Source organism: Laetiporus sulphureus (genome assembly GCF_001632365.1).
Source record: "Laetiporus sulphureus 93-53 unplaced genomic scaffold LAESUscaffold_87, whole genome shotgun sequence".
NCBI lineage: Eukaryota > Fungi > Basidiomycota > Agaricomycetes > Polyporales > Laetiporaceae > Laetiporus > Laetiporus sulphureus.
In genome coordinates, this window is record NW_024468596.1 from 78705 (window position 1) to 93309 (window position 14605).

Consider the following 14605-nt stretch of genomic DNA (forward strand, 5'->3'; position numbering starts at 1 on the left):
CCGGGAATATTTGAACAAGTGGTACAGATCATCAAGGACAAGATTGACTTGGGGTTTATGAGGGATCGAACTCATCATATCATTCAAGGTGGTTCTGCATTGTCAAGAAGGACAGAAAGTCGCTCTGGCTGATTTACGACCTATAGCCACTGAACGGGATAGCAATTAAAGATTCAGCAGTCCCTCTGATGGTGGAGCATCTGGTGGAATCCTTCAGGGCCCGTGGGTGCTATGGAAGCCTGGACCTCTTTGTTGCTTTCAACCAGCAGTCCCGTAACTTGACCTCCTTTCAGACTCCACTAGGGTCTCTCCAGCTTACCTCGATTCTGATGAGCTATACCAACTTGATGCAAATCATGCATGGTGATATAACACACATTCTGCAGGATGAGATACCAGAGGTCACTGTTCCCTTCATCGACGATGTGCCAGTGAAGGGGCCCGTGACACATTATGAGCTTCCGGAGGGTGGGTACAAAATACATTAAAGGAATGCTCAACAATCTGAACATTCAACCCAATACAACCATCAACTGCTGGATAGCTGGGATTCTCCTTTTTGACTTTAACCTGGTGCATGTTCTGGCAGCATGACATGGGGTGGCAGATGGGCTCTCGTGGTGACCTGGGGCAGTTGAAGATGAGCTGGGACCAGATGACTTCGAAGAGTGGATCAATAAAGTGTGTGCATTTACAATGGAATGGGCCAACCTCAGCCCGGAAATGAGACTTCGGGGCCAGTACAGCACGTGTAGGGAAGATATGATGGGCACCATGTCAGTGTTCTAATCTAAGACAGTCACAAATATAGAGATTCCCTGTATGCTGAAGGCTCAGCAGGCAAATGAGTTGGAGAAGAAAATCCAGCACTTCCTTGAAGAGCCACAGAAACCGGATGGACTAAATAAGAAGGAGTTCGACAGGTTTGTCTACGAGGCAGCACATTTCTTCATATGAGAAGGCCGGCTATGGTGGAGAGATGCCCAGGGATGACACAAGCAGGTTCTGGATGAGGTTCACCATTATGCACTGCTCTGAACAGCTCACGATGAGCTAGGTCACAAGGGCATCTTTACTGTCTGGATGAGGTTGCTGGAGCAGTTCTGGTGGCTGTACCTTGACCAGGATGTTAAATGGTATGCCCAAACCTGTCATGAATGCCAGCTTCAGAAAGTGTACAAGTACCATGTACCCCCTCTGATGGTGCATGTGCTGGGACTGTTCCAGAAGCTATACGTGGATTCAATGCATATGCCAAAAGCAGGCAGATACACACACATTGTGCAGGCCTGGTTCATGCTCTCATCCTGGCCTGAGTGGAGGATGTTGCAGCAAGAGACCAGAAAGACTCTCGGGGCATTCTTATTTGAGGAAGTGCTTTGTCGGTGGGGAGCAGTCATGGAGATAGTCACGGACAATGGGGCACTGTTCATTGCGGCACTGGAGCACCTCCACAAATGGTATGGGATCATGCATATCTGGATCTCAGCATACAATTCTCAAGCAAATGGTATCATGGAATGGTGGCACTTCGATGTCTGGGAAGCAGCCATGAAGGTTTGCAGTGAGAAAAATTTGATGGACTGGCCGAAGGTTATACATGCCGTCTTCTGGGTGGAAAGGGTCTCGATTCAGAAGAGTACCGGGCAGTCTCCATATTTCATGGTCCATGGGGTGGAGCCAGTATTTCCATTTGACCTTACAGAAGCTACGTATCTCTCTCTGGCCACGGATAAGCTGATGTCGATGGAACAGCTCCTGGCAGTATGGGCATGACAGTTACTCAAGAGGCATAAGGACCTGCAAGAGGTCCAGAGACAGGTTTGGGCCACGTAGTTCAAGTCAATCAAGCAGTTCGAGAAAGCATTCAAGAACACGATCCATGAGTTTAAGTTCGATGTGGGAGATCTGGTGCTGGTAGAAAACTCGCAATTCAAAACTGATCATAACCAGAAGTCAAAGCTGTGCTATGTTGGGCTGATGGTCATGGTCCGATGCAATATGGGAGGTTCATACATTCTGGCTGAGTTGGTTGGTTCTATTTCAAAGCACCACTATGTGGCTTTTAGGGTCATTCCATACAAATTGCGGATGGATGCACAGGTATCACTACAGGACGTGCTACATCAGGAACTGAAGGAGGTACAGAAAGATCTGGACACAATTGAATAGGAGTGGGAAATAGAGCCATCCTCTGGAGTTGATGAGGCCCCATCTGATGAGGATCAAATGGCCTCTCGAAGGGTCTGGGCAAGGGGGCTGTAGTTGAAGTTTCAGGCCTTGTCCAACATAGATGCGATGAGGAGCAGGAATTGAGGGCTGCTTATGAGGGTAGAGAGCTCATCTTGTAGGTGCTCATGTTGTTCGAGGGATTCGGTGAAGGCACGGAAAAGGTGGGCGAGGGCAAAGCCAAATTTGGTGTTCAGAAGGGACACCGTCCAGAGATCATGTATAAGGGTGAGAAGGGTGACACGGTCATAATGAATGGAACTATGAAGTTCAGCCTTCAGGCCAATGGCCTCCTCCTCCACAGCATCATGGACCGATGACTTAATATCCTGAGTTAAGCTCTCTTTAATAGCTGTACAGGCATGATCGAAAATGCATTTGTACCTGGCCTCCAAGCTGTTGAATGTTGCAACCAAGATGTCCTCCATAGTGGATATTCAGTGAATGAGCTCTGGGAGAGTATGGATGGGGGTATCGGAAGCAGCAAAGGTGACCAGGAAAGGGGATGAGAGGGACGGGGTAGATGCGGCCTCACCAGCCAGTGTCGCCAGGGCAGAATTGGCTTCGGGAAGCGTAATCCTCACCGGGGTGGGCCCAGGACTGAGGAAGTGGCTCTCAAACTGAGGATCAGCATGCAGACAGCTGTACTCTTCACCACGGACTCTCCACATGTGAAAGCAGGTGAGGGGTTGTTGGAGCGTCAACTAACTGAGCAGAGAAGGCATTGAGCTTTCCATGGATGTCTTGATGGCAATATAGTCCTGCAGATCCAGCTATCAGTTGGGGTTAGTGATGGTACCACCAGGAGTGTGACATGCTGGTGCATACCCGCTAAGCTTCTAACACACGGAGATGTGACAAAAATTCATCCTGGCTATCTGGGAGTCGGACCACCATCGAAGCGGCAAACTGGTCAACCAACATGGCAAGGCAGGGGTGAGTGGCATCCTCCACTCTGGGAATGTGCCATGCTCAAGGTAGATGGACATGGTGAGCTCTCACACTGTCTGGGTGACATACTGATCTGCGATGGGCGTGATGGTTACGGGGTCCAGCACTGGGATGGTGGGGGCCTGGGTGGTGGCAGCGGATGACATTGCGCATGGTGGGGAGGAGTGGAATGTGAGATGATGGAGAGGGTTAGAGGGGTGAAAGTTGTAGAGCACGCCCATGTTGAACTACTCAGATCAGCACACAGATGTGCCGCGGACTTTCAACTGCTGGTGAAAACTATTGTGGAGGCAATTTCGGGTCATGGAACACAACATGCATGTCAGCTCATGGGCAGCCCAGCTGGTGGCTGCACAGGCTGGGCCATCTGTGTTCTGTGACAGTCTTGGGCACATAACAACAGGTGAGGTCACTTACAGACAAAGGGGACAAGGTGATGAGCAATGAGCAGACATATGCTGAAGTTCACAGGTGTGATATGAGTGCGAACATGTATATTGGTGAGTACCAAATATATTACAAGATATATAGAATGTACCTGGAGTTCATGGGCATGATATAATTGTGAACATGAACTCCTCAAGACAAAAAAAGTCTGCTACTAGGCAGCGGCACATGGCCGGCTAAGTCCAAAGTCGATGCGCGCCGCACATACTAAGTGTCGATCTGTACCTCTAGCATAGTAAGGAAGGTATTAAAAAGGTTCATTTACCATACATTTTGTCACTCCCACTCAGTGAAACCTTAGTACTCTCCCACTCCAAGAGCTGCCCAAAACTTTTCGAAAGCCTCATGAGGCAATGGCTTGGTGAAGACATCGGCAACCATGTCCTTCGTCGAACAATATTGCAAGTTGATTTCAGAGTTTGCTATGCATTCACGAATGAAGTGATGCTGAATGTCAATATGTTTTGTGCAAGGGTGAGAGGTCGGGTTGCAGTACAAAATGATACAACCAAGGTTGTCACCATGCAGTACCATCACCAATGTTTGCGTGTAACCCAGGTCCTCAAGTAGAATGTGAAGCCAAATGGCTGCTTTGTTCGCATTTGTGGCCACCATGTACTCTGCCTCTACTGTAGATAGTGCGGCTGTCAGTTGTTTCTTCAATGATCAGGAGACGAATCCTCCTGCAATCTTGAATGTGAAGCCACTGACAGAATGTCATGAGTCAGTGTCTTGAGCCCAGTCTGAGTCTGTCTAGCTGACAAGATCAATGCCATTGCCGCTGCCACCGAGGTGAAGTTGGAAGTGTGCGGTACCCTTAAGATATCGCAATACCCTCTTCAAGGCCTCGAGGTGAGGTTTGCCTGGATTGGCTCCAAACTGTGCAAGCATGCTGACTGCGTATTGAATGTCCGGTCATGTCTGCATAGCATATAGGATGGCACCGATGATCTTGAGGTATTTGAGACCGTTTGCATACCTTTCATATTTCACTGCTTCGGTGGGCATTGATGGACTCTGCACAGTAGAGAGGCATTCCTTGACTGTGAGGGGAGTCGAAACAGGGGTGCAGTCCTCCATGCCGAAATGCATGAGGACAGACTTGATGTATGCTGCTTGGTTAAGGTAGATTGTCTGAGCTTGGTGGTCATGCCTAACCTGTATGCCGAAGATGTACTGGAGTTCGCTGCCATCTGTGATATCGAAGTGATCAGCCAAATCCTTCTTGAACCTCATGATGCATGCGAGCTCTTTCCCTGCCACAGCCATATCATCAACATAGACTAGCACCAGCAGCATGACCTTGCCGTCCACCTGGAGGATGTACAGGCAGTCATCTGCTGAGCCTTTCCCAAAGCCCAGCTTCCTCATCACCTCATCGAGTCTCTTCTTTCATTGCCTCCCAGCCTGTTTCAGCCTATACAGTGCCTTCTGCAACCTTCAAAACCACCCATCCTTCGGATCCTTTCCTGGCTCCTTCACTCCTTCTGGCACTTCCATATAGATTTCCTTATCAGATCACCTTGTAAGTATGCACCTACAATGTCGACTTGGTGTAGTTCTCAGTCCTCATGGGCAATGATCGAGAGGAGCACACAGAAGGTCGTAGAACGAAAGACACTAGAAGAGACAAAGAGGGGGTTAAAGTCACGATTGGGCACCTGCGAGAAGCCACGAGCAACGAATCGAGCCTTGTATTTGGTCACGTTTTTGAAGCCATTGTGCTTTTGCTTGAAGAGTGTGTGGCTTCTGACTGCTTTACGACCTTCAGGTAAGTCGTGAACCCACTCGAAAGTGCCAGTGCACCTCAACTGCTCATATTCAGCTGTGATTGCATCCTCCCACTGCTTCACATGAGATGACCGCATTGCCTGCTTGTAAGTCATCGGGTCACCAGCAAAGGTGACGAACGCCTGATTCTGGCCATCCAAGGTTGACTCCACAGTGGCATCGGTGCTGGCACTAGTGTAGTGGGCTGGCATGTGTTGTGCATGTGATGATGGCTCTCACATAGGTAAGTTTGCCCATTTTGCAGTATGGGCAGCTTTTGGCTCATCAGCCATGGGTGCAGGCGCTTGCTCTGGTGCCAGACCACCTGCATCGGGTGCCACACTGAGCTCATGTTTGACCTGCCCTTCACTCGCCAAGTCAGATGCTGGCTGGTGGGACAGTAGTGGGGGTGGTGGCCATGCTGTGGTAGAGCTTATAGGTGGTGGCGGCACAGACTGCTTGGGTGTCTCAGGTACGAGGTTTTCCAGGTCATGTGAACTTGCCAGATGGGGGACTGCTTCCATGATTGCCAGGTTACTGAGCTGGTCATCCTCAATGAAACACATGTCCCATGATGTCAGCAGCTTCCCGGTTTCTGCATCCTCAAGACGATATCCTTTCGTCTCATCTGCCTAATGCCCTAGCAGTTGGCACTTCACCGACGTCACCACCAACTTTCCACCACGAAGCTTCTTCGGGATGTTTGCAAATGCAGTGGATCTGAAAATGCACAGGTGGGAGACATCTGGCTTCTGACCCATCCAAGCATGCACGGAAACCATTCCAGTGAGGGATGAAGTATATGTCATGTGGACAGCGTATATGAACACCTCACCCTAGTAATGCAGATCCATCCCTGCCAAGTGCAACATGCAATGCACCATCTCAAAGAAGACAGCAATTGCTCGCTCAGTGATGCCATTCTGCTCAGGAGTGTAGAGAACCATCGTTTGGTGTACAATGCCATTGCGCCAACAGAAGGCATCGAGTAAGTTATTCACAAACTCTGATCCATTGTCTGAGCACATGCGCTTCGTCTTGACACCAGACTGATGCTCTAACATGGCTACAATCTCCTGCAATGCCTGGCCCACCTCCTCCTTCATCTTGAGGAGACAGCCTACTCCATAGCAGCAGCTTGCCTCTATGATGACAAAAGCGTACTGCATGCCAGTCCATGTAGGGACAAACATTGAACCTGTGAGGTCAACCATGAGCAGCTCCATTTTCTCATAAGTAGTGTGACTCTTCTTTGGGAAAGGCAGATGGTGTGACTTGCCCAGTGCACATCCCTCACAGACCCGATCGAAGTCCCTCATCGATGTGATCTCCAACCCCTGCACTAACTCCTTCCGCTGCATCTCCTGGATCGCATCAAGGTTTGCATGACCAAGATGCCAATGCCAGAGGTGCAGACTCCCACTCGAGCCAACCACAAAGGCCACACCACCCTCCAATAAGAGTCGATCAAAGTAATAGAGTGTGCCTGCATTGCTCATAAGTGTAGCTCGGAATAGTTCGTCATGGCTGAGTTTGACGATAAGACTATCTTCATAGCTGATGACCGAAGCTCCTTGTCATTGCAGAGTATCCAGGCTGACCAGGTTGGCTGTGAGACGAGGGACATGGCTCACCCCATGAAGGATGACTGTCCAATATCCATTCAGCAGCTGGCTTTTCCATCAAATGCTTCCCTGCCCAACAACAGGAATGGTATATTCATCACCTGTGGAGATCATTTCAGAAGCAGTGGATGGTATATAGGTGGAGAAGAATGAGCAATCGCAGAACATGTGAGACATCACACCACAGTCCAGGATCACCTTCACACTAGACTCCATGCCATCAAGGGCCATATAGACTTGGCCCAGCTCCCGGAGCCCTAGATCCCACAGGGTACCAGTTGTGTAGTTCACAGAACCACCATTCCACTTGTTCTCCTTTGCATTATGGGGACACTTGTTCGACCAATGACCTTTCTCACCACAACTGTTGCACACATCGTCGGGCTTCAGTCCACGCTTCTTCAGCTTGTGTTTCTTCTTCTCTGCTAGTAGCGCTGTCTCGCCACCAGTCTTTTCACGCAGCCTTCGATTTACTTCTGACTGAAGCTTGGTGCTGACCACCTTCGACATTAACTGCTTCGAGTCCATTGAGAACAGTTGAATCTTCATAAGTTCCCATGACTGCATGCGAGGGAGTGAGAGCACGAGAGCATGAGCAACATGAACATTGGGGAGCATTTCCCCAGCCACAGTAATCTTCTGCCAGATATTAATCATCGTGGCGATGTGGTCGGCCATGGATGCTCCATCAACATACTTTTGAGTGTATAGCTCCTCAAAGAAGTAATGGATGTTGATTGCCTGCTGGTTCGTGACATGAACCTTCTTCCACTTCTCCTATATATCCTTTGCCATGACACATTCTGCAACGTGTGGCCACTGTGAGCTTTTTGTGGTGCTCTTCATCAGGCCCTGTGCTGCCTGATCTCTAAGCTTCCACTCCAGCCACTCCTTCTTCTCCTGCTTGTAGTCTGCCTCTGGCTGGTCCTTCGGCTTTGGTCTGCTGGCTGTGCAGGGCAGGCTTCCACCCCTGTGACCAACAGCCAGAGATATCATGACTGAAATGTGGCTTGCATCTGCATGGCCCATTTAGCATAGTTCAAGCCAGAGAGCTTGGCGAACTTAAAGGCATCACTGCTGGTAAGTGTTGAAGACATACCGAGTGAGGAATGTGAACTGCTGGGGCTCATAACCTAACAACAGACAAGGTTGCTTATGGATGAAGGGGACGAGGTGATGAGCAATGAGCGGATGTGCGCTAGAGTTCACAGGCATGATATGAGTGCAAACGTGTATATTGGTGAGTACCAAATATACTACAAGATATATAAAACATACCTGGAGTTCACGGGCATGATATGAGCATGAACGTAAACTCCTCGAAATGAAAAAAGTTTGCTACTAGGTGGCGGTGCATGATCGGCTAAGTCCGAAGTCGATGCGCCCCGCATATACTAAGTGTCGAGCTGTACCTCTGTCACAGTATTTGACATGACAACTTTATTTTTGCATTCTTAAGTTCTTATTTGGCAACCACAAGTGACTTGTAAAAGCATTACCATTAGCGTTACATTGTGGGAAAAGCGTTACCATTTACGTTACATCCACTCAGTGACGTGACCAACTAAAGGTCCAGCCTAAAGGATAAGGATTGCCACATGGTGGAAAGCAGCACCAACTACAATGGCTACCCAATGGTAGCATCAGCATTTGGATATGCTATGTAGCATAATTCCATTGGCCACTCACTAAGTGGCACCACTTTGCCGCTCACATAGTGGCGTGCATTGGACGTACCACGACCATTTGTAGATAGTTGCTATGGCAAAATCCAGAACCATTACCGGTTCTGGCAACATGTTCACATATAGGTATCTGAGGTCTCACAGTAGCACAGTGCCAGGGGCCCTGCCCTACATGTATATAAACACCTATGAGGAAGCTGGGTACCCCCAGTTTCATTTACCTATTTCATGCAGCCTAACCAGCCAATTCACCCCTAGTTGTGAGCATAAGGCTAAGGGCCCTTTGAGCCCCTTTTTCAGGCTGCATGTCACTGCATGCCTGGTTGACCCTTCCTGGGCCAACCCTTATGGTTTTTGTGCAGGTCACTGGACACTGGCAAGGACCTTGCTGCCATTTCCTTGTCTTAGGGCATAGGATCTAATGCACCACGACATTCTCTAGCATAGTAAGGAAGGTATTAAAAAGGTTCATTTACCATATGTTTCATCAGCGCATCCTGCCTCGGGCTCCATGGTCCCTGCCCGAGCCTGTGACCTGGGCATCCTCAATCATGTGGGCATCTTGCATGCTGTCTAAGAAGTGGTGGCGTCGACTGGGGATGGTCGATATTTGAGTCCGGAGGGGATGTGAGGTGGCCAGTGTGGCTGCCCTCACTATAATTGCCCTCACTATAATTGAGCTCCCTAACATTTGACAGCAAGCTCAGAGCAGAACAGGCACATTGTGTTCAGGGCAGGACAGGTACATCAAGTCTGTGCTATGGATCGTTTACATAAACGGGGCCCTCCGAACCTCAGGACATGACCTCAGAATCAACCATCACCTTCAGAAAAGTGCTCTGGGTGCAGCATATGGTCCAAATCGTCACCAGCTTCTACAGGTGTGGAGTTGTATGGCACTGCTGAAAGCTGGCCATGTTGAAGTGAAAGGGAGGTGGAAGCTTCAGACGAGGGAACGTCAGGGTGCATCAATCTTCACCCAAGCACATCAAGCAAGCATTGCCACAATTGAGGGTCTGAGAAAAGATCCCCAACCATTGTGGCCGACCTCGAACTGTGATCATGTGATAAAGAGAAGGCGGTGAGGGCATGGAGATCACAGACCCACTCAAAGGAGTCAGTCAGTGGCACCTGCATTCCGGTTCAGGTGAGCTCGATGTGGGTGGTGTCAGCGAGCTTCTGAGGCTATGGATCAATCTAAATAGAGGAGAAAAAGGAAGACATAGGACATGTACCAGGAGGGATCAGACTCAGTGGCACCATTCATTCCATTCAACCACAGCGGGACGTGAATTGGACAGAACATGTATGCATTCCATGGACAGAGCCTCAAGCAGCAGAAGGTATTGATGTATGTGCAGGGTGTAGACAGATTGCTGTTCATCAGGGATGCCATCTGGTATGCGAGACATGGCAAGACGAGAATAGGGTGAAGAGTGGCAATGGCTGGAAGGGGCATGAGAAGGGGTGGGCAGGTTGAGATGTGGACATGTCCAAGGACTGCAGCTGTGGACCGGGTGAGGTACTGATGAGAGACCGTGTTTGAGACAATGCCAGAAAACCCCAGCATATGAGCACAGGCCAAGAAACAGGTAAAACCATTGGGGCAGCACAGGCAGGGTGTCCAAAGAATGAACAGGGCACCTTCAGATCAGGAACAAGGAAACTTCTGTGGTACGGGACGGCCGCTGAGATGGGTCCTCAAGAAATGCAGTGAGCGGAGTGCAACACAGGTGAATAGAAGGCAAGGGATTCAGAATGAGATGTGATGGGGTGGTCTGCAGCAGCAGGCCCTCTAAGGAATTTGGAACGAGACACGATGGGGTGGTCTGCAGTGGCAGGCCCTCCAAGGAATTCAGAACGAGATGCGATGAGGTGGTCCACAGTGGCAGGCCCTTTAAGGAATTTGAAATGAGATGAGTGAGGTGAGGGAATGAGTTACAGGACCAATCAGGGTCCGATGTGTGATTGAGTCTCAGGTGAACGCACCCTGAGGGCATAGTATAAAAGGGTGGTGTAGTTAAGTAGTTGGGGGGAGCTCGGACGGCATATTTAGGAGCTAGAGTATGCGAAGAGGCTTGCACAGCAGTGCACAGAGACAGCAGTCTCCCTCTCCTCTACAACCCATTGCTTCTACTTCATGATCTAATCAGAATCTTTGCTCTCACTGTTGAACGTGGTTGACTGACCACCAAGACATTGCCACTGAGATGGTACACCCACCTCCCAAGACTCCTATACTCTGTCCAGAAGTTATTAAACTCGCCCTGGAACCATTCTATTGCACGTATCTCATGTATATCATCCCAGCCCATACACTCTACATGGCTGGTGATCTACTGGGTACCGTGTTGATTCACTTCTTCACCATATTTTACATTTGGCTCTTGCATTGGCTTTAGATGCAGACCTTCCCTGTACTGTTCCCCCTTCACCCCACCCAGTTGTTTGCTGTCCTTTCACAGCTAGCTGAGTACTCATAATCACAGCGCTGAAAGGAGATCTGCGCAAAGACCTACCCAACAATGGTCTCCTTCACAGAAAAGTTCCACCAATGGGCCACCAAGACCAACTTGGGGCACACTGCACTCATCGGCTACATCGCTGAACATAGGAACAAGGATGTGCACCAAGCAATGGTGACATGAGACAGTCTAGGTATCACCAACCCGACCACATGGCCGAAGTATCTCGACCTCTGTCTCCAACTAGAATCCAAGTTCAGGGCCAACAAGGCAGGACAGCATGGAAACATGACATCATCATCACAAGCACCTCAAGCAAAGAAGGACCCTAATGACATGGATATAGACTGCGTCTCCCAGCTCACGAAGGAACAGGAAGGCTGGCTGAAAAAGAAGCTCTGCATATGATGCGAAAAACATCCCTTCATATTCAAACAGTGGTGCCCTGACCCGAAGTATCAAGGCAAATTGGAAATGCCTCGATGGGGACAAGTGGCAAGAGCAGTAACTACGGCAACTGAGACCAGCAGTTCCGATAGCGGCAAGGTGAGAGAAGAAGTGGTCCATGCTTTCCTCACCAGCTATGATGCGAAAGGGAAAGAAAAGGAGTCCGAACTGGCACTGGTTATTGAGGCAGCTAGGATCACAGAGGTGGAAGATGATGAGGATTTTCTTCGACGAGTTCTCTGAGGTCTGGCCAGAGTTCCCACAGACATTGTAATAGTACCTACTCACTCTCGCATGTACCAGTGTCTAGATATTGCATCAACTGGTTCATCGAAACATGTGATCGATTTACCTGTCTACCTCAAACAGGGAGTAAGGGAAGTCCAGACTGAGGTGCTCCTTGACTCAGGAACATATTCTTGCTATATCAACGAACGGCTGGTTGACAGGCTAAACCTTGCTATGATCTCACTTGAGAAGGAGATCAGGGTTTACAACGCAGATGCATTGCACAACAAAGGGGGAACTATTAAGAAAAGGGTTCTTCAAGTATAACTATCAGAAACCATACAAGCAGACAAAGCCTTCTTGTCACCGATATTGGACACAAAGATGTTATACTAGGTATGAGCTTCCTCAAGGAGCATAATCCCAAAGTGAATTGGGGAAAGCTTTATATCGAGTTCACCCGATGCCCACAATGATGCACACCCTCAAAGGTAGCAGTCCAGAAGAAGGACCTGGAAGACACAAATATCCCCCACATCGAAGACTTGATGGAGTTCATCAGTTCCCAAGAATTAGGTGACACTTGGAATGACATGGACAGCTTCATCAAATGGGTGTCACTATCAGAAGACCCTGATGCACAAGCCTTATATGGGTCTTGACACCAAGAGGAATCAGGATAGAACACCACAGAACAGAGAACAGGACAAAAACTACTGGTCAGCCTATGTCCCAAACACCTCCATGAGTATGGCGATGTGTTCTCCAAGAAGCAGTCAGAATGAATGCCCACCAGAAAGCCCTATGATCATTCAATTGAACTTGTTCCAGAGGCATCATTACCATGTTGGCAAAGCTATATCCTATGAACCTTCAAAAAAGAAATTCGCTCGACACGTGGATAGACCAAGAGTTGGCCAAAGGATATATCAAAAGATCAAGGAGTCCAACGGCAGCACCTGTTTTCTTCATCAAAAAGAAAGACGGATCACTGAGGTTAGTACAGGACTACAGAGCCCTCAATGCAGTAACCAAAAAGAACAAATTCCCAATCCCACACATTTCAGACCTCATCGACAGACTTTCACAAGCTAGCATATTCACAAAGCTTGACCTGCGATGGGGATTCAACAACATAAGGATTAGGGAGGGAGATGAAGAAAAAGCCACCTTCATCACACATCGTGGCCTCTTCGAACCCACCATTATGTACTTCAGTTTCTGCAATGCTCCCAGTACGTAATCGTCGCAATGAAGCTCACGGTCACTACTGAAATCGCCAAGGTCTACAATGTGCTCGGAAACAAAATGTACGAGCACAAGAAAGCCTTTGAATCACGTATCCAGAATAACAAGAATGAGCACCGGTTAAAGGAGGCACTGCTCCAAACCGAGAACGGCAAGCTCAAGGACAGGATCGATGCGCAAGATGCACATATAACGGTACTTAACGGTGAACTCACCAGAACACAAGCGGCAATGTTGGATATTGGAAAAGAGATGATGGAAATCAAGGCAGCAAACACTAGGCTGCGACATGAGATAGCTTCGCTCAAAGCAAGCGGCGTCACTATAATGCAAGGTCAAACATCCGGCACGGTCCAATCGCACAAGCCACGCATCAAAATTGCCGAACCTCCACACTACTCGGGCAAAGGAAGTCTGGAGGACTGGCTCCAACAACTCGGTATATGGATGCGGTGGAACGAGATCAACGACGATGAACACAAGATTACCACGGCCCTGCTGCATTTGGAAGGTGGCGCATTCACATACATGTCTGAATATGCGACCAAAGCAGCAGCACAGCAGGCACTTGACACATGGGAAGACTTCGTCAACATTCTCAAAGTAAACTACAGGACCCTCGACCCGGACAAGGATGCACAGCAGCATTTGAAGGATATCTGCGGCAAGACGTATCCCACAATGGTATCCTTCGCAGAACAGATCCGTCAATGGGCCACTAAAACCAACTTAGGGCACACTGCACTCATCGGTTACATCGCTGAACACCGAAGCAAGGACATACGCCAGGCAATGGTCACACGAGACAGCCTAGGAATTTCCGACCCCATCACATGGCCAGAATACCTCGACCTGTGCCTTCAACTGGAGTCCAAGTTCAGAGCCGACAAAGCAGGACAACACGGAACAGTTACAACATCATCATCATCGGCACCACGGGCCCCGAAAGACCCCAACGCAATGGTCGTGGATCGAGTATCCACCCTCACCAAGGAACAAGAAGGATGGCTGGAGAAGAAGCTGTGTGTACGATGCGGGAAACACCCCTTCATTTTTAAACAGCGATGCCCAGACCCCAAGTACAAAGGCAAATTTGAAATGCCGAAATGGGGCCAAGCAACAAGGGCAATTTCTTCAAACGTGGCCTCAGACATCTCCGACGACAGCAAGGCGAGATATGAAGCAGTCCGTGCTTTCATCGCCAGCTATGACGTGAAGGGAAAGGAAAAGGAGGCAGAACCGGAACCAGCTGTCGAAGCAGCTAGGATCACGGAGGTAGAAGATGATGAGGATTTTCTTCGGCGGGTTCTCTGAGGTCTGGCCAGAGTTCCCATAGACACTGTAATAGTACCTACTCGCTCTCGCATGTACCAGTATCAAGTTTTTTATACATCGCATCTACTGGTTCGTCAAAACACGCGATCGATTTACCTGTTCACCTCAAACAGGGAGTAAGGGAAGTCCAGACTGAGGCGCTCCTCGATTCAGGAGCATATTCTTGCTACATCAA

At 49.0% G+C, this 14605-nt stretch overlaps 1 protein-coding gene across 1 annotated transcript; it reads right to left on the reverse strand.

Annotated features, from left to right (window-relative positions):
• Positions 1–7499: 7499 nt before the first annotated feature.
• Positions 7500–7763, reverse strand: LAESUDRAFT_634073 (uncharacterized protein; the record flags this gene model as incomplete). The annotated part of the gene is made up of 1 exon (XM_040903433.1): positions 7500–7763. A coding segment is annotated over one exon (264 nt), but the record flags the coding sequence as incomplete, so codon positions are not given.
• Between the last annotated feature and the right edge of the window lie 6842 nt (positions 7764–14605).